Genomic DNA, 19,709 nt, shown 5'->3' on the forward strand with positions numbered 1-19,709 from the left:
TGAACTTTGGAATATGGGGTTATGGTTGAAGTTAGCCCAGCCACGACCTACTTGTGATCTTTCTGCTTCTAATTCATGTAAAACTCTCCCATGTCTCACCAAAGTTACCCCCTCATTAATTTAACTTCTGAAATGAGGAATCCCAGGGTAGAAGCTTGGGCCGTTTTCCCAGTGGAGCATCGGAGGCAGGCAGAGACGTGCTAGAATAAAGTTCTGGCAGGTCAGAGTTTTTCTCCCAGGGTAGAAATCTCAAGTACTAGAGGGCATGTCTTTAAGGTGAGAAGGGGGAAGTTACAAGATGAGCAGAGCAAGTTTTTTTTTACCTGGAACGAGCTGCCATCGATGTGACATTGATGTTTTAAGAGGCTTTTAGGCTGGTGCATGAATTTACAGGGTGTTCATTTCTTATCAGAGTATGTCATTGTTACCCAAGATTCATTTCCTTGCCAGCATTTACAGGATATAAAGAAATACAACAGAATTTACAAGAAGCGACACGCAAACAGACAAAGGTTGACAAACACCAATGTGCAGAAGAAACCAAACTGTGAAAGTACAAAAAAAAATTGGTATGTGTTATAATGAGTCTTTGAAAGTGAGTCCATTGGTTGTGGAATCAGTTCAGTGTGGAAGTGAGTGAAGTTATCCACAACAGTTCAGGAGCCTGATGGTGGTCAGGTAATAGCTGTCTCTGAACCCGGTGGTGCGGGACCTAGGGCTGCCTGATGTTAGTAGCAAGAAGAGGAAGATGGGGGTCTTGATGATGGATGCTGCTTTCTTGTGGCAGTGCTCCATGTGAAAGTGCTCAGTGGGGGGTGGGGGGGAGTTTCCCTGTGATGGACTGGGCAGTTTGAAATGCTTTTTGTAGGCTTTTCTGCTCCTGCGCACTGATGATTCCACACCAGGCCGTGATGCCACCAGCTAGGATTCTCTCCACTGTGCTTCTGTAGGCGTTTGTCACGGTTTTTGGTGACAGAACTTTGGGAGTGGAGGAATCTGAATCACCTACAGGCACATGGGGCTAGGTTAATTTGGGAAGGTGTTCGAAGCAGATGTTGTGGGCTGATAGGTCTGTCCCTGGTTGATTATCAATCATTTCCCATGCAGACTCGGAACTTCCCCCTCATCCCATGTGCTTTGTTCCTTGTTGCAGATTCCAGGGTCCCGTGGTGCTGATCCGACGTACCAAGGATGAAATCATTACCACGTGAGTAGACCACGTGTTCAAGATTGCAGACAAAGTTCCTCAACTTCACAGAAGTCTAGAGATTTCAAGGATCACTAGATTCTGGAATGGTTCCAGAAGACTGAAAAATTGCGAATGTCACTCCACTCTTCAAGAAGGGAGAGAGAGGCAGAATAAAGGAAACTATAGGCCCGTTAGTCTGACTTCAGTGAAGATGTTGGAGTCGATTATTAAGGATGAAGTCTCAGGATACTTGGAGGCACATGATAAAGTAGACTGTTGTCTGCATGGTTTCCTTATGTGAAAATCTTGCCTGACAAGTCATTTGGAATTCTGTGAAGAAATAACAAGCAGGATAGACAAAGGAGAATCAGTTGATGTTGTGTACTTGGATTTTCAGAAGGTACCACACATGAGGTGCTTAACAAGCTATGAGCTCATATATTACAGGAGAGATTCTGTCATGGATAAAGCAGTGGCTGATTGGCAGGAGGCAAAGAGTGGGAATAAAGGGAGCCTTTTCTGATTGGCTGCCGGTGACTAGTAGTGTTCTACAGGGGTCGCTATTGGGACCGATTCTTTTTACATTATATGTCAATGATTTGGATGATGGAATTGATGGCTTTGTTGCAGAGTTTGCAGATGATATGAAGATAGGTGTAGAGGCAGGCAGTTTTGAGGAGGTAAAGAGGCTACAGAAGGATTTAGACAGATTAGGAGAACAGGCAAAGAAATTGGCAGTTGGAATAGAGAGTTTGGAAGTGTATGGTCACGTACTTTGGTAGAAGAAATGAAACAGTTGACTATTTTCTAAATGGGGAAGAAATACAAAACACTGAGACACATAAGGACCTGGGAGTCCTTGTGCAGGATTCCCTAAAAGTTAATTTGTAGACTGCGTCTGTGGTGAGGAAGGCAAATGCAGTTAGCATTCGTTTCGAGAGGAATGAAAGAGCAGCACGGTTACGAGGTCATATGACGTCATTCTTACCTTCGGCCATTAGGCTCTATATTGAGTGAATCTATATATGAATGTTATTAACCCATGTTTATCAGAGCTCTGGTTAAGCTCTGTTTAGCAGCTCTTTTTACTATACCCTGCTTTCAGGGACACCCTGTGCAATACTGTACAGTACTAGACAGTGTGAGTGTGCACACATTAATGAATAGTTTACGGAGATTCCTGCATTATTGTCTTATTGTGGGCTGTGCACCTGTAACGCTACAGTGACACTGTATTACCTTTGGGATCAATAAAGTATTGATCTATCTATCTATCCATCCTCTCAATTTGTCTGAATCTTTGTGCAAACTCCAAGCTTCCTCAACATTACCTGCCCCTCCACTTAAAAGCCATTAATTCTGTCATCCAGATCATTGGTGCGCAAATGGGGAGGTGGAGTGTGGATGGAGCCCTAGGGAAAGCCGCCTTGTGTTTTCGAGTTGTGCCTCTAACCGTTGTACTCTCCCCTGTTCCAACAGGATTCCAGATGATGTCATGTCCAACCGAGGCAACAATCTCCTGTTGAGGCTCCTCCAGTTCAGGTAACAGCCTGACTTCTGTCTTGCCTTACTCAATCAGTTCAGGAAAGCAGGAGCAGGCCACTCGACCCCTCCGGCCTATCCCACCTCTCGGTACTATCCTGACAGATCTACACCAGGCCTCGTCTCCTCTTCCTGAGGAAGTGTTAGGGCTATCGTTGAACATGGGTCTTCATGCTCCTGTACCTTCTCCCTGATGTTAGTCATGAGTAGACATGTCCCGGGTGGTGAAGATCTTTAACGATGGATGCCTCCTTCTTGAGTCACTGCCTTCTCGATGATGGGGAGGTTGTGCCTCTGCAGGTTTCCCAATCCTGTGCGTTGGCCCGTCCATACCAGATGGTGATGTAATCAGTCCGAACGCTCCATTGTACATCAGTAGAAAGTTGCTAGAGCCTTTGATGATAAATCAAATCTACGTCTCGACCTGCTGCGTGTTCCTGACTTTGTAGCTTCTGGTACCATGTTAGAGTCGTACATACAGGAAACAGGCCTTTGGTCCAACTGGATATGCTGACTGTTTGTCTATGTTTGGCCTATATCCCTCTAAGCTGGGGGTTCCCAACTTTTTTTATACCCTGTACCCCTACCATTAACTGAGGGGTCTGTTTACTCCAGGCTGGGAATCCCTGCTCTCAGCCTTTCTTATCCATAGACTTACAGAACCCTTATTACATCAACTACGAATGCAGCAGGTGCAGTTAGTAAGTAGGCAGACATAACAATTGTCGGTGTTGTTGCAGTGTGGATCTTGTCAGCGTCATAGAGTAAACCAATATGGAAATAGGGTTTTTGGCCCAACTCCTCCATGCTAGCTGTGATGCCCACAAAGCTGGTCTCATTTGTCCATGTATGGCCCACATCCCTCTAAATCAGAGCTTCCCAATGTGGGGTCCACAGATCATTCAGTCAATGGTAAGGCTCCCTGGCATAAAAAAGGTTGGAAACCCCTGCTCTATCCATGGACCTGTCCAAATACATTTTGTGTTATTACTGTTACTGCTTGAACCACTTTCTCTGGCAGCTCATTCCATGTATCCACCACCCTCCACATGTAGAAGTTGTCCCCTCGAGTCCCTTTCGCATCTTTCACCTCTCACCTTCAACCTGTGCCCTTGAGTTTTTAGTTTCCCTACCATGATTAAAAAAAGACTGTGTGTTCAGCCTATTTATGTCCTTCATGAATTTACACATCTCCATAAGGTCATCTCCCAGTCTCCTACATTTCAAAGAAGAAAATCCTAGTCTGTCCTACTTCTCCCTATAGCACAGGCCCTGAAGCCTCTCTTCAGGCTGTCTCCCTTTGGCACAGCCTCAATTCAACCTTCTCTAAATCTAATTAGAGAGAGGCAGAAAGAAAATGAATATACTGGTAAACTCGAGACCAAAGTTTAACGGCATCTTTCCTGGAGCGGGGTGACCAAAATTGAACACAGGAGACTCTGCAGATGTTTGAAGTCCAGAGCCACACGCGCAAAATGCTGGAGGAACTCAGCAGGTCAGGCAGCATCCATGGAAATGAATAAACAGTTGATGTTTCAGGTCGAGACCCTTCATCAGGACTGGAAGGGAAGGGAAGGGGGAAGAAGCCAGAATTAGAAGATGTGGGGAGGGGAAGGAGGTCAGGCTGGAAGGTGATAGGTGAAGCTAGGTGTGTGGGGGAAGGGAGATGGAAGTAGGAAGCTGGGAAGAGATAGGTAGAAAAGGCAAAGGGCTGAAGACAAAGAGAAGAGAGTGGATCATGGGAGAAAGGGAAGGAGGAGTGAACCAGGTGGAGGTGATAGGTGAGAAGAGAAGAGGTGAAAGGGGAGCCAGAATGGGAATGGAATAAGAAGGAAGGGGGAGGGGAGAAATTACAGAAATCAGTGTTCGCCCCATCAGATTGGAGGCTATATAAGATGTTGCTCCTCCAACCTACAAGAGGCTTCATTGTGGCAGGCCAAAACTGAACAGGATATTCTCAGTGCAATCTTAAACTAGCATTGTATACAACTGTTTCTCCTATAAGCAAAACAGTACACAGTACTCCAGGTGAGGTTCTCGGAGAAGCAGGTGTTAAACCTGATGGTGAAAATAATTAGCATCTTTGCTGTTTTCATTTTGCCAAGTCTACATCGGTAGTTGCAGATGGCCGCCACTAGATGGGGCTTCTGGCTCTGTGGACAACACTACAGTATTTGCTTTCACACAAAATGCTGGTGGAAAGCAGCAGGCCAGGCAGGACCTATAGGACAAAGTACAGTTGACTGTACTTCTTCCTGTAGATGCTGCCTGGCCTGCTGTGTTCCACCAGCACTTTGTGTGTGTTTCATGAATTTCCAGCATCTGTACATTTCCTCGTGTTTTGAAGATTTGTTTTCTCTTGGTCTTCATGAGGAGGTTCTGCAACTGCGTCTGTAAACCTGAATTTAGAACACACTTGGTAATGAGGGCCACAGCAGGGAAGAAAATCTCTCTTCCTTACCTATTCTGGCCTGAATATGCTTTCAGAGTCAAAGAGGAGTTTATTGTCATCTGCAGATGCACGTATACACAGATGCAATGAAAAACTTGCTTGCAGAAGCATCACAGGTACATAGCATCAGATTCGCAGTATTCCACAAGGAAAACACAACAATATTTTATACAAATCTATTTATTTATTTAGTGGTACAGCGCAGAACTGAGCCACGCTAACCAGCAACTCACCAATTTCACCCTAGCCCAGGGGTCAGCAACCTTTACCACTGAAAGAGCCACTTGGACCCGTTTCCCACAGAAAAGAAAACACTGGGAGCCGCAAAACCCGTTTGACATTTAAAATGAAATAACACTGCATACAACGTTTTGTTTTGCCTTTATGCTATGTATAAATAAACTATAATGTGTTGCATTTATGAAATTGATGAACTCCTGCAGAGAAAACGAAATTACATTTCTGCATGCAACAAAAACATTTTGAACTCCGAAAAAAAGACGTTGGGTTGAAGGTTACTTTTAAGTAAAATACTCAACGTCTATTTGAGTCCTTCTTGTATTTATGAAAAACGCCAAACTTAAATTTGCCGCCAGCAGCAAACCAAAAATAACGTCAGCCAGCTGTCAACCTGAAAAATAAAAGGACTATTTCACTGAACAATGAAAACATATGAATATACGTAAAATAATACGCAATTAAAATATTTATCATACTTCTTCAGGTTGACTCACACCTGACAATGCAGTCGTATTCAGTAGGGATGGATCGATGCTTAGGGGAGTGACCGGGAAGGATAATGTGTTTTTTTCCTCTCTGAACTCACAGAAGCGTTTCCCAAACGATGTTTGCATTGCGATGATTGCAGAATGTAAATACTCCGAATTTATCATGTCGTGACATTGTTTGAACTCTCTCAAATTGGGGAAGTGAGACAATGTGCCTTTCTGTAAATCTCTGGCAAGCAACGTCAACTTGCGCTCGAATGCAAAACATCCCCCAACATGTGCAGGGCTGTACGTCCTTACCCCGTTGAAGAGCTGTGTTCAGCGTGTTCAGGTGCGCTGTCATGTCTACCATGAAGTGTAGCTTTTCCAGCCACTCTGGCTGTTCCAGCTCAGGAAAGTTGAGCCCTTTGCTGCCCAGGAAAGTTTTCACTTCTTCCAGACGTGCGACAAAGCGTTTCAGCACCTCCCCTCTGGACAGCCAGTGATAAAAACACGTTGTAGCGGTTGCTACACGCAGTCAGTAAACTGCAGTCAAAGATAGCTTTATTCGAACTAAACAGCCTTGCTTTTAAGCCTCCCTCAACCCGCCCCCCATGGGCGCGGATGCTGCAAAAGACACGCACTCACAAACCCCCGTAGGCTATCTCCCTTAGCCTGAACGCTGGCTAATTGTGAGCCGGTTCGGATGTGTCAGGAAATGGGTCACCCGCCACAACGTCTTATTTAGATTGTACAAGATCACCATAATCTTCAAATTTAGATTTACATTTCAAAAACTAACAAACTAACATAAAAAACATATTAATTAAATACTGACCATGTAGCGGTGTGCTACACGCAGCGCTAAAATTACGACACGGAGTCGGTAACTGCAGTCGAAGGAAAAAAACTTTATTCGAAATCTTCAGCCTCACTTTTAAGCCTCCCTCAACCTGCCCCCCCGCCCCCCATGGCGCAGAGGCTCCAAAGCTCTGTGCTCGCAAACCCCCGTAGGCTATCTTATTGTGAGTCGGTTCGGATGTGCCAGGAAAAGGGTCGCCACAACCAATTATTTCCCAAAGCAACAGGGAGCCGCAGCACAGACCTAAAAGAGCCACATGTGGCTCCGGAGCCGCGGGTTGCCGACCCCCGCCCTAGCCTAATCAAAGGATAATTTATAATTACCAATTAACTTATTAACTAGTACATCCTTGGACTGTGGAATACCCAGAGGAAATCCATGCACACTTTGGGAAGAAAGAGCAAACTTTCTCCCAGAGGTTGCCAGAACTGAGCTCTGACCTCTGACACCCAAGCTGTAATAGTGTTATGCTAACTGCTACACTATTGTGGCGCAAGAAGAATGCAATCAAACCAACAGAAGAAGAAAACTAAGTCCAAAGTGCCACATGGTCATAGTGTTGCAATACTGAGGTGCTGGCTATGGATGTGCTGCTTTGTTCAAGAACCGAATGGTCATTGATGGGAAAAGGATTAATTTCCCTGGGCTTGTAATTGGAAAGGGTTGGGTCCTTGCATGGAGTTAGTAGGGTGTAGGGTCTCCCAGGGTCAGTAAAGGAGGTAGAGATCACCTTGGATCAATAATGGCGATCGTGAGTTCTCATGGGTTAATAAAATTGAATTTATTCTCATGTGTACACGTGGAATGGTGCAGTGGAAATTATTTGCGGCAGAATCTCAGGCACAAAGCATTAGAGACATCTCGTTTACAAGAAAATGAGAGGCATATAAAATACAACACAAACACAATTAGAACAAATACAAAGTGGTGAATCTGTGGAATTCTTTGCCACAAGCAGCTGTGGAGGCCAAGTCTTTATATTTAAGGCAGAGGTTGATAGATTCTTGATTGGTCAGGGCATGTGGGGTATGGGGAGAAGGCAAAGGAGACTGGGGCTGAGAGGGAAAATGGATCCGCCACGATGAAATGGTGAGGCAGACTCGATCGGCCAAATGTCCTAATTCTGCTCCTATAACTTATGGTCTTATGTTAAAGCAAAGTCACTCTTTGTGCAAGACCCTGGTGAGGTTGCATTTGGACTGTTGTGTTCAGGTTTGGTCTCTGTTGTAGAATCAACGCCTCTAAGCTGGAAAGAGTGCAGAAAGAATTTAAGAGGATGTTGCTGGGACTCGGGGCCCGAGTTACAGGGGAAAATTGGACAGCCCAGATTTACTCCTCGGAGCATAGAAGACTGAGGGTAATTTTATAGAAGTGTATAAAGGTCATGAGGGCCTAGATAGCGAGAATGCACACAATCTTTCTCCCTAGGGTTGTGAAATCAAGAATCAAGGCATAGGTTTAAGGTGAACGGGGAGAGATCAAATAAGAACCCAAGAGGCAACTTTTGGCACTTATAGGATGGTGAGTATATAGAGTAAGACATAGGAGCAGAATTAGACCATTCAGCCCATTGAGTCTGCTCCACCATTCCACCAAGGCTGATTTATTTTCCCTCTCAACCCCATTCTCCTGCCTTCTCCCCGTAACCTTTGACACGCTTACTGATCAAGAACATATCAACCTCAGTCTATTAGTATACCTAATAGCTTGGGCTCCACAGCTGCCTGTGGAAATGAATTCCACTGCTTTATCACCCTCTGGCTGAAGAAATTCCTCCCCGTCTCTGTTCTAAGGAGATGTCCTTGTATTCTGAGCCTGTGCCCTCTTACCCTAGACTCTCCCATGGTTGGAACCATCCTCTGCATGCCCACTTTCTCCTGGCCTTTCAATATTCTGTAGTTCTCCCTGAGTTGTTCTAAACTCTAGCGAGTACAGTATTCAATATATTTGAATAATTTCACATATAATTTATATTATAATTCCATGTTACATGTTTTAATAACTTTAATACAAGCTGATAGAAAAGGTGGTTGAAGCAGGTACCACATCAACATTTAAAAGAGACTTGGACAAGTACGTGGATTGGAAAGGTTTAGAGCCGGGGTTCCCAACTTTTTTTATGCCATGGACCGATACGATTATGCAAGGGGTCTGTGGACCCCAGGTTGGGAGCCATTGGCTCAGAGGGATATGGATCAAATACAGAGAGATAGGACCAGTTTAGAAGAGCATTTTGGTCAGCGTGGAAGTATTGGGCCAAAGGGCCTGTTGACTCTGTGGCCTCCAGAATGGTGTGGCTGGAGGAGTAACTCCGTCCCCAAAAGAATCGTGCAAACACCTTCAGGGCAGCAGCTCACCACCACCCTCTTCCGGGCATTTAGGGTTGGGCAATAAACGTTAGCCTTAACCTTGGTGCTCATGTTCAATAAAGTTACATGGAAAAAGAAATTACCTTGATTTATTCACATTAAATGGGAGTGGGTTCAAGTTGTTACTGCCCTGGAGTTTGTTGGAGAGATTCCCAGTCAATGGATAGATTATGGCAGTGATTGCCTTGCTATAGAGACTGATACAAAGTGGGTGAGTTGTCAGGTGATCTATGGTCCCATGATGATTCAAGGAGCAAAAGTACGACTGGTGGTTCTTTTCAACAGACCCTTTGGCCCATCGTGTCTGTTCTGACCATGTTGCTAATCCAGTCTAATCCTCTGCTTATGGACTCCTCCTGTCTGTCCAGGTCAGAATCATATTAATAACACTGGCGTATGTTGTTTATTGACAGTGAAATTTAATGTTCTGCGGCAGCAACAGTGCAATACATAGTTTTAAAATCTATACATTACAATAAGAAATATATTAAAAAGTGAGCAAAAAAAATAGTGAGGTAGTGTGCATGGGTTCATGATCCATTCAGAAATTTGATGGCCCAGGGGAAGAAGTTGTTCCTGAGATGCTGAGTCTTCAGTGTTCTGTTACTCCTCCATGATGGTAGCAATGAGAAGAGGGCATGGCCTGGGTGATGAGGGTCCTTACTGATGGATGCCGTCTTTTCTGAGGCATCGCCTTTTGAAGATGTTCTGGATACCGGGGAGTCTAGTGCCCATGATGGAGCTGGTTGTGTTTACAACTATCTGCATCTGTTTCCTGTCCTGTGCCGTGACCCCTCTACGTGATGCTCTCCATGCCACATCAGTAGAAGTGTGCAAGAGTCTTTGGTGTCATACCAATTCCCCTCAAACTGTTGCGCCTTCATACTTGCATCAGTATGTTGGGCCCAGGGTAGATCCTCAGAGATGTTGACTACCTGGTGCCTGTGTCAATGCCCAGTAAGTGGGGCTGTTGTATCTTCCACCGGCAGTACGATTTTACAATGCTTCCCCTAGCAACACGTTCCAAGCACCCAATACACAATGCACTTTTTAAAAAAAATACTTGCCTCATACACTTTTAAACTTACCCTCTCCCTTCATCTGCAGTGCATGGGGTTCAGTATTTTACATTTCTACCCTGTGGAAAATACTCCTTGAAGCTCCAGCCCTGTCCATGTCTCTCATAATAATATTACAAGCCTCCAAAAGGGCACTTCTCAGCCACCGATGCTCCAGAGAGAACAACATGTTTGTCCAACCTCTCCCGATCGCTACTAATCGATAATCCAGGCAGCATCCGAGTGAAAGTTAATATCCCTCCAAAGCCTCCACGACCGTGCTGCAGTGTGGTGACTGGTGGAACCTGACAGATGAATTTCAGTAACTATCACCGTTTTTTCTCTCTGACTGTCAGGTACCCCAAGGTGATGGGAGAGGAAGGAGTTCAGGTGGTGCGAGAGTGGCTGAGCACTACAAATGCCCTCCAAGAGAGTAAGTGGAGCTCACACATCTGTCTGCATGTTGTAGAGAAGGGTTGTGGGGGTGAGGAAAGGGTTTTATCGGTGTGGGGGTGAGGGAAGGTTTTATCGGTGCGGGGCTGAGGGAAGGGTTTTATCGGTGTTGGGTGAGGGAAGGGTTCTGTCGGTGCGGGGGAGGGAAGGGTTTTATCGGTGTGGGGGTTAGGAAGGGCTTTACCGGTGTGGGGCTGAGGAAGGGTTTTATCGTGGGGGTGAGGGAAGGGTTCTGTCGGTGTGGGGGTTAGGAAGGGTTTTATCAGTGAGGGGCTGAGGAAGGGTTTTATCATGGGGGTGAGGGAAGGGTTTTATTGTGGGGCTGAGGGAAGGGTTTTATCGTGGGGGTGAGGGAAGGGTTTTATCGTGGGGGTGAGAGAAGGGTTTTATCGGTGTGGGGAAGGGTTTTATCGTGGGGTGAGGGAAGGGTTTTATTGGTGTGAGGGTGAGGAAAGGTTTTTATCAGTGCGGGGCTGAGGGGAGGGTTTTATCGGTGTGCGGTGAGGGAAGGGTTCTGTCGGTGTGGGGGTGAGGGAAGGGTTTTATCGGTGTGCGGTGAGGGAAGGGTTCTGTCGGTGTGGGGGTGAGGGAAGGGTTTTATCGGTGTGGGGGTTAGGAATGGTTTTATCGGTGTGGGGGTTAGGAAGGGTTTTATCGGTGTAGGGGTGAGGGAAGGGTTTTATCAGTGTGGGGGTGAGGGAAGGGTTTTATCAGTGTGGGGTGAGGGAAGGGTTTTATCAGTGTGGGGTGAGGAAGGGTTTTATCGTGGGGGTGAGGGAAGGGTTTTATTGGTGTGAGGGTGAGGAAAGGTTTTTATCGGTGCGGGGCTGAGGGAAGGGTTTTATCGGTGTGCGGTGAGGCAAGGGTTCTGTCGGTGTGGGGGTGAGGGAAGGGTTTTATCGGTGTGGGGGTTAGGAATGGTTTTATCGGTGTGGGGGTTAGGAAGGGTTTTATCGGTGTAGGGGTGAGGGAAGGGTTTTATCAGTGTGGGGGTGAGGGAAGGGTTTTATCAGTGTGGGGTGAGGAAGGGTTTTATCGTGGGGGTGAGGAAGGGTTTTATCGTGGGGGTGAGGGAAGGGTTTTATTATGGGGGTGAGAGAAGGGTTTTATCGGTGTAGGGGTGAAAGAAGGGTTTTATCGGTGTAGGGATGAGGGAAGGGTTTTATCAGTGAGGGGGTGAGGGAAGGGTTTTATCGGTGTGGGGTGAGGGAAGGGTTTTATCGGTGTGAGGGTGAGGGAAGGGTTTTATCGATGTGAGGGTGAGGGAAGGTTTTTATCGTTGAGGGGGTGAGGGAATTGTTTTATCTGCATGGATGGAGGGCCATGAGCAAAGGAATGTTTAGATTGACCTTAGGGTGGGTTAAACGGGCGGCACAACATTGTAGGCGGAAGGGACAGTACTGTGCCCTGTTTTAGAAGAAACACAATTGCAAAAGAAAGTAAATTCACCCTCCACACAGCTATGTCTTAAGTGACCTTGTGTGGCTGTTGTACAAGTTGGTAGTGAGGCTGCACTTGGAGTAATGTAATCACAAGCAAGAGAAAATCTGCAGATGCTGGAAATCCTGGCAACACACACAAAATGCTGGAGGAACTCAGCAGCGTCTGTGGGAAAGAGTACAGATGATGTTTCGGGCCGAGGCCCTTCAGCAGGATGGAGAGAAGAATCAGAGAAGTAGATTTAAAAGGTGGGGGGAAGCACCAGGTGATGGGTGAAACCGGGAGGGGGAGGTGTGAAGTAAAGAGCTGGGATGTTGATTGGTGAAAGTATGAGAGAGTACTTAAAGATGAGATGTTAGAGTGGGAGAGAGATACACCAGGTGATAGGTGAAACTGGGTGGGGGGGTGTGAAGTAAAGAGCTGGCAACTCAATTGGTGAAAGAGAGCTCTCTATTCCCATCCCCTTTCCCCGCTCTCACCCTATCCCCTTGCCTGCCCATCAGCTCCCTGTGGTGCTCCTTTCCCCTTTCTTTCTTCCATGGAATTCTATCCTCACCTACCAGACTCCCCTTTCTCCAGCCCTTTCACCAATCAACTTTGCAGCTCTTTACTTCACTCCTCCCCCTCCCGGTTTCACCTTTCACTTCGTGTTTCTCCTTCCCCCCCCCCCCCCCCCACCTTCTAACTCTGACACCTCATCCCTTTTCTCTCCAGTCCTGACAAAGGGTCTTGGCCCGAGTCATCAACTGTACTCTTTTCCATAGATGCTGCCTGGCTTGCTGAGTTCCTCCAGCACTTCGTGTGTGTTACTCAGACAACTGTGTTCAGTTTCTGGCATTCTGTTGCAGGAAAGATGCCATTTAGCTGGGACGGGTGCAGAAGAGATTTATGAGGATGTTGCCAGGACTCGAGGGCCCAAGTTATAGGAAGAGTTTGGAGAGGCTAGGACAGTGCAGTATTTGATATTGAGTGATGAATTTACCACATGCTTATTTATGGCTGCAGAAATTACTCCTCTCCTTAGTTCTAAAGGGACATCCCTTTATTCTGAGGCTGTGCCCTCAGATCCTAGACTCCCTGACTAATGGAAACATAGACCACCCAATAGTCAGCGAGAATTGGAGGAGCAAATCTGCAGAGAGATAACAAGACAACTGCAGGAGACAGAAAGTTGTGATTGTAGGGGATTTTAATTTTCCACACATTGATTGGGGCTCCCATACTGTTAAGGGTCTAGATGGGTTAGAGTTTGTGAAATGTGTTCAGGAAAGTTTTCTAACGGAGGATGCAATATTAGATCTCCTATTAGGAAATGAGTTAGGGCAGGTGACGGAAGTGTGTGTAGGGGAACGCTTTGGTTCCAGTGATCATAGCGTGATTAGTTCCAACTTGATCATGGATAAAGATAGATTTGGTCCTCAGGTTGAAGTTCTAAACTGGAAAAAGGCCAAATTTGAAGAAATGAGAAAAGATCTAAAAAGCGTAGATTGGGACAGGTGGTTCTCTGGTAAGGATGTGATTGGTAAGTGGGAGGCCTTCAAAGGAGAAATTTTCAGAGTGCAGAGTTTGTATGTTCCGGTCAGGGTTAAAGGCAAGGTGAACAAGAATAAGGAACCTTGGTTCTGGAGGGATATTGGAACTCTGATAAAGAAGAAGAGAGAGATGTATAACATGTATAGGCAACAGGGAAGAAATAAGATGCTTAAGGAGTATAAAAAGAGTAAGAAAATACTTAAGAAAGAAATCAGGAAGACTAAAAGAAGACAGGAGCTTGATTTGGGATAAGACAGGGTAAGGGATAATCCTAAGAGCTTCTACAGGTATGTTAAGAGCAAAAGGATAGTAAGGGATAAAATTGGTCCTCTTGAAGATCAGAGTGGTTGGCTATGTATGGAACCAAAAGAAATGGGAGAGATATTAAATGGGGTTTTTTGCATCCGTATTTTCTAAGGAAACTGGAATGGAGTCTTTGGAAACAAGGCAAACAAGTAGGGAGGTCATAGAACTTATACAGATTAAAGAGGAGGAGGTGCTTGCTGTCTTGAGGAAAATCAGAGTAGATAAATCCCCAGGACCTGACAGGGTATTCCCTCGGACCTTGAAGGAGAATAGTGTTGAAATTGCAGGGGCCCTGGCAGAAATATTTAAAATGTCAATATCCACGGGTCAGGTGCCGGAGGATTGGAGGATAGCTCATGTAGTTCCGTGGTTTAAAAAAGGCTCAAAAAGTAAGCCGGGAAATTATAAGCCAGTAAGTTTGATATCGGTGGTAGGTAAATTATTGGAAAGAATACTAAGAGATAGGATCTACAAGTATTTGGATAGACAGGGACTTACTAGAAAAAGTCAGCATGGCTTTGTGCGTGGTAGGTCATGTTTAACCAATCTATTAGAGTTTTTTGAGGAAGTTACCAGGAAAGTGGATGAAGGGAAGGCAGTGGATGTTGTATTCGGGACTTCAGTAAGGCCTTTAATAAGGTCCCGCATGGGAGGTTAGTTAAGAAGATTCAGTCGCTAGGTGTACATGGAGAGGCAGTATATTGGATTAGATATTGACTCAATGGAAAAAGCCAGAGAGTGGTAGTGGAGGATTGCTACTCTGAGTGGAGGCCCGTGACTAGTGGTGTGTCACAGGGATCAGTGCTGGGTCCATTGTTGTTTGTCATCTATATCAATGATCTGGATGATAATGTGGCAAATTGGATCAGCAAATTTGCTGATGATACAAAGATTGGAGGTGTAGTGGACAGTGAGGAAGGGTTTCAAAGCTTGCAGAGGGATTTGGACCAGTTGGAGGAATGGGCAGAAAAATGACAGATGGAGTTTAATGCGGACAAGTGTGAGGTATTGCACTTCGGAAGGTCAAACCAAGGTAGAACATACAAGGTAAATGGTAGGACACTGAGGAGTGCAGTAGAACAGAAGGATCTGGGAGTACAGATACATAATTCCCTAAAAGTGGTGTCACAAGTAGATAGGGTAGCAAAGAGAGCTTTTGGTACATTGGCCTTTATAAATCAAAGTATTGAGTACAAGAGTTGGAATGTAATTGTGAGGTTGTATAAGACATCGGTGAGACCGAATTTTGATACAGTTTTGGTCACCTAATTACAGGAAGGATATTAATAAAGTTGAAAGAGTGCAGAGAAGGTTTACAAGGATGTTGCCGGGACTTGAGAAACTGAGTTACAGAGAAAGGTTGAATAGATTAGGACTTTCTTCCCTGGAGCGTAGAAGAATGAGGGGAGACTTGATAGAGGTATATAAAATTATGATCGGTATAGATAGAGTGAATGCAAGCAGGCTTTTTCCACTGAGGCTAGGGGAGAAAAAACCCAGAGATCATGGGTTAAGGGTGAAGGGGGAAAAGTTTAAAGGGAACATGGGGGGGGGGGGCTTCTTCATGCAGTGAGTGGTGGGAATGTGGAATGAACTACCAGATGAAGTGGTGAATGTGGGCTCACTTTTGACATTTAAGAAAAACTTGGACAGGTATATAGATGAGAGGGGTTAGGAGGGATATGGCCCAGGTACAGGTCAGTGGGACTAGGCAGAAGAATAGTTCGGCACAACAAAGAAGGGCCAAAAGGCCTGTTTCTGTGCTGTAATGTTCTATGGTCCCCACCTTTTCTCTATCCCGGTCTTTAAGTAAGCGGTAGGTTTCAATGAAAATTCCTCCTCATCCTTCAGAACTTCATCAAGTGCAGGCCTACAGACTTCACACACTCCTCACACGTTAAACCTTTCATTCATATTCAGATTAATTCAGGTGTATTTGCCACACATACACTGAAACATAGAGTGAAATGCATCGTCTACGTTAACAACCAGTGGAATGGGGGCAGCCCACAGGTCAACAGGAGTCGCTACACATTCTGCCGCCAATGTCGCATGCCTGTAATGTTCCACGGAGCAACACAACACCAATAACAAGACAGCAATAGCAAAACAACCCCGTTACCCAGCCCTCCTCCCACCCACACACACAGTCAGGGCACCTCCGGGCCTCATTCCTTGGTCCCGGATTCTCAGACTCACGGACATTGGACTTCACCCCAGGACGTGCCATTCGCGGGTTTGGCCTTTGGGCCGCGATCTCTGGACTCGCGAGGACCTTTGGCATGGGCCTGGGATCCTGGGTACCTCCTGTGGGCTCCTCTCCAGGGGCCAGCATATATTTCCTGAGATACAAGGCCGGAAATTACTCACGTTTTACGCAATGCACCTGTGTACAATGGCCTCATTCAGCAGTTTCGGACTGCAAACGCTCCCGGTACGTGGGGTGAGGGGAAGCGTACCTGCGGGAGAAACACAGGATCTCGTATGCTGTGGAGGGTCAGTTATTGTCGCCACGTACGTGCTGGCTCTTAACGCTGAATTGTTTGTGTTGGCAGCTGCGTTCTACAGTCGGTATGAGTTAGATGACGACTGGTGCACGTCGGTCTTACAGTCCTACAGATCAGAGCATGGCGATGTATTCCCCTGGACTGTCGGTGAGCACCTATCGATTAGTTTTGATTTGACCCTCTGATCTTAGACTCCCCTGCTATAGGAAATATCCTCTCTACACCCACTTTTTCTTGGCCTTTCAATATTCGCGAGGTTTCAATGTGATCCCCCTCCCCCCCGGTTCTTCTAAAAGCAAGTACGGGTTCAGAGCATCAGACACTCCCCATAAGTTAACCCTTTCGTTTCTGGGATCATTCTCTTAAAGCTCTGGGAGAGTGCCAGCACATCCTATCTCAGACAGGGGTCCCAAAACAATTGAGCTGCACTGCATTTTCTGTGTAGCTGTTACACTTTATTCTGCACTGTTACTCTTTCACCTTGATCTGCCTCACTGCACTGTGTCATTATCTGATCTGTACGCAGGATAAGCTTCCCACTGTCTATTAGTAAATCAGACAATAATATACTACTGCCTGAGAAATGGAAACAGGCCCCTCACCCCATCCTGTCCATGCCAACTCCATTTGCCTGCCTTTGACCCTTCTCCAACCTTTCCTATCCAATATACCACACAGAGGATGCTAGGGGAAGCCTGCAAAGGAATAGAGAGAGCCGACGTTTCGGGCGGAGGCTCTTCTTCAGCATTGGATCTCTGTCCCACCTTTCCAATCTGATTACCTGTCCAAATGATTATTTTAAACATTGTAGTTAATTCTGCCTCTACCACCTCCTCTGGCAACTCGTTCTGTGTACTCAACACCCAAAACTTTCTTCTAGAGCAACCTCGAAATCTTTCCCCCCCACTTTAAACCTTGGCTCTCTCATCCTCAGAGCCCCTGATTTAAGACGGATGTTTGTCCTCGTAATCAGTCTTGTCCTGGCTCTTGCACTGGCCTTCGTCAGTAGCTGTAGCACTTTAATCTGTGTTCCATTATTGTTTTTCCCTTGTACTGCCTCAATGGATTGATGTGTTGTCTGGATGGCATTCAAAACTAAAGTGTAGGAAATGGGGTCCCAGCGAGTTTAAAGGGAGAGTGGGAGACAGGGTCCCGGCGAGTTTAAAGGGAGAGTGGGAGACGGGGTCCCGGCGAGTTTAAAGGCAGAGTGGGAGACGGGGTCCTGGCGAGTTTAAAGGCAGAGTGGGAGATGGGGTCCCGGTGAGTCTAAAGGGAGAGTGGGAGACGGGGTCCCGGCGAGTTTAAAGGGAGAGTGGGAGACGGGGCCCCGGCGAGTTTAAAGGCAGAGTGGGAGACGGGGTTCCGGCGAGTTTAAAGGGATAGTGGGAGACGGGGTCCCGGTGAGTTTAAAGGGAGAGTGGGAGACGGGGTCCCGGCGAGTTTAAAGGGAGAGTGGGAGACGGGGTCCCGGCGAGTTTAAAGGCAGAGTGGGAGACGGGGTCCTGGCGGGTTTCAATGTGAGAAATGAGGAAATGAGTTGAAATAGTCTTTAGGACTGGGGTCCTGATTGGAAATAGCATTTCCATAGACGGTAAGACCATATGTTCCTCAGTGTTTGACAGCTGTTACCTTCCAGAGTGGCTGGGAAAGAGGAAGTTATCGACCCAAAGTCAGTGCGTGTGAGCTGGAGGATGGTTCAGGATTTAATCGGACCTGGCTGTCAGTATGGGTGCTCACAATGTGTGGGAGAGTCTCAGTAGGAGTACATTGTTAGCTGATGAAGCTGCTATGGGACTTGTCTATTTTGGTCTCCTGTCCGCTGATGCCCTTTTTGTGTGTTTAGGGGACGACATGACTTCAGAAGGAAGAAGGCAGCTGGCGATATTTCTGGCAAGTCACTCCCTCCTGAACTGTTGCTCGTTATATGTTCTGTGTCGGCTTTGGGGAGGGGAGATAAGGGGGCGGCTGGTGAAGGTGACAACAGATGGAGGCCCATTCTGTAAGTCAGGAAGTTCATCACACACATGCGTGCACAAACAGTCTTGCTCACAGGTCAATGTGTTCATATACATTTTCACCCATGTTCACACTTGCTTCCTCGAGCACACTCGTGCTCTGTGCATACAGGAATGAGAGTGCAGAGACACATACACACTCACACTCACTCAGTGCACACTGATATATCTGTATGCATCCCCATAAACTCCTGTGGTCACATATATTTATTCTTGTACTCTCTTTGTGCATTTTCTCTTGCTTGCACGTTTGCTCACACACTCTCACACTCACTCTTGTGTGCACTCACACATGCACCAACAAACAAACGTTCCCAGTCTGACGCTCACACACGTGCAAGAGTTGCTTAAGCTCTGCCATCTGTTATACATTTTTAATAATGTGATATAAATTCTGGATTGCCCTTTAAACCCCGTATTAGTTCCCTCACCGAACTCCTGGCATTGGAAATGTTCCATTTCCTTGATCCCTTTGGCAGCTCTAATGTGACCACAAGGCACAGCCATGGAGAGAGATGGGACAATCGAGGGTTCCCTGGAAATTGAGAAGGGGCTTGGTTGCTCGATAAAAGAAGAAAGCTTTGATTTGTGGATGGGGCCAAAACCAGAGTCTCTGAGCATCAGGCAGTCAGGGACAAATCCAGTCGGCAATTCTGGGGAAACTGCTTTGACTCCAAGAACGGGCCTCACTGACGCAGAGTGTGGTTGAGTCAATAGCAGAGTGTGTTGAAGGGAGGTGGAATGGAAACAGGAGGAGGAAGGGATGTGTGGGATGATGGGAAGGGGTAAAGTGGAGGAGGATGAAGGGGGAAGAGTAGAGGTGAGGGGGGAGTTGGACGAAAAGAGAGGTTAGAGAAAATGGAAAGAGAGGAGGGGGAAGGGGTAGTGGAGGGGAGAGGGAAGGAGGAAGAGGGGGAGTTGGGTCGATGAAGAGGGAGATATTTTAGGGAGTGACATACTGTAGTTCTTAGATTGGTGTACAATCTTCTCCCAACTCCTAAGTCTCTGCTGCCTCCTGCCCCACCCTTTTTGAAGTCAGGTAATTTGGGAGGTGCGGTGGGAATCTCCCTGGACAGCTGCCCTGTGTCTAGTGGGCAGAGATGTGGGGTGGTAAGGAGGTGAGGGAGTGTGGATGAGGTAGCAGTGGAGCAGGCAGCTTTGCCTGGGATGGCAGTGAACTTCTCAAGTGCTGCTGGAGCTGTGCTCATCCAGTGCATGTTGTTCCTTCACCCTCCTGGCCTTTGCCTTGAGGATGCTGGGAATGGGCTTTGGGGTG

General features: G+C 46.5%; 2 protein-coding genes across 3 annotated transcripts in view; one reads left to right on the forward strand and one right to left on the reverse strand.

Moving 5' to 3' along the window:
- abhd16a (abhydrolase domain containing 16A, phospholipase) overlaps nt 1-19,709 on the forward strand; it is a 125,428-nt gene that overhangs the window by 100,240 nt on the left and 5,479 nt on the right. For both annotated transcript variants that reach the window (XM_059970939.1, XM_059970940.1), the window contains 5 exons: nt 1,154-1,207; nt 2,669-2,731; nt 10,536-10,612; nt 16,467-16,565; nt 18,262-18,308. In XM_059970939.1, coding sequence (XP_059826922.1) covers nt 1,154-1,207; nt 2,669-2,731; nt 10,536-10,612; nt 16,467-16,565; nt 18,262-18,308 — 340 coding nt within the window. The remainder of the gene's footprint in view (nt 1-1,153; nt 1,208-2,668; nt 2,732-10,535; nt 10,613-16,466; nt 16,566-18,261; nt 18,309-19,709) is intronic.
- LOC132394603 (uncharacterized) overlaps nt 1-19,709 on the reverse strand; it is a 207,577-nt gene that overhangs the window by 33,586 nt on the left and 154,282 nt on the right. The window lies entirely within an intron of this gene.

The sequence above is a fragment of the Hypanus sabinus genome, chromosome 5 (assembly GCF_030144855.1).
Source record: "Hypanus sabinus isolate sHypSab1 chromosome 5, sHypSab1.hap1, whole genome shotgun sequence".
Classification (NCBI taxonomy): Eukaryota; Metazoa; Chordata; class Chondrichthyes; order Myliobatiformes; family Dasyatidae; genus Hypanus; species Hypanus sabinus.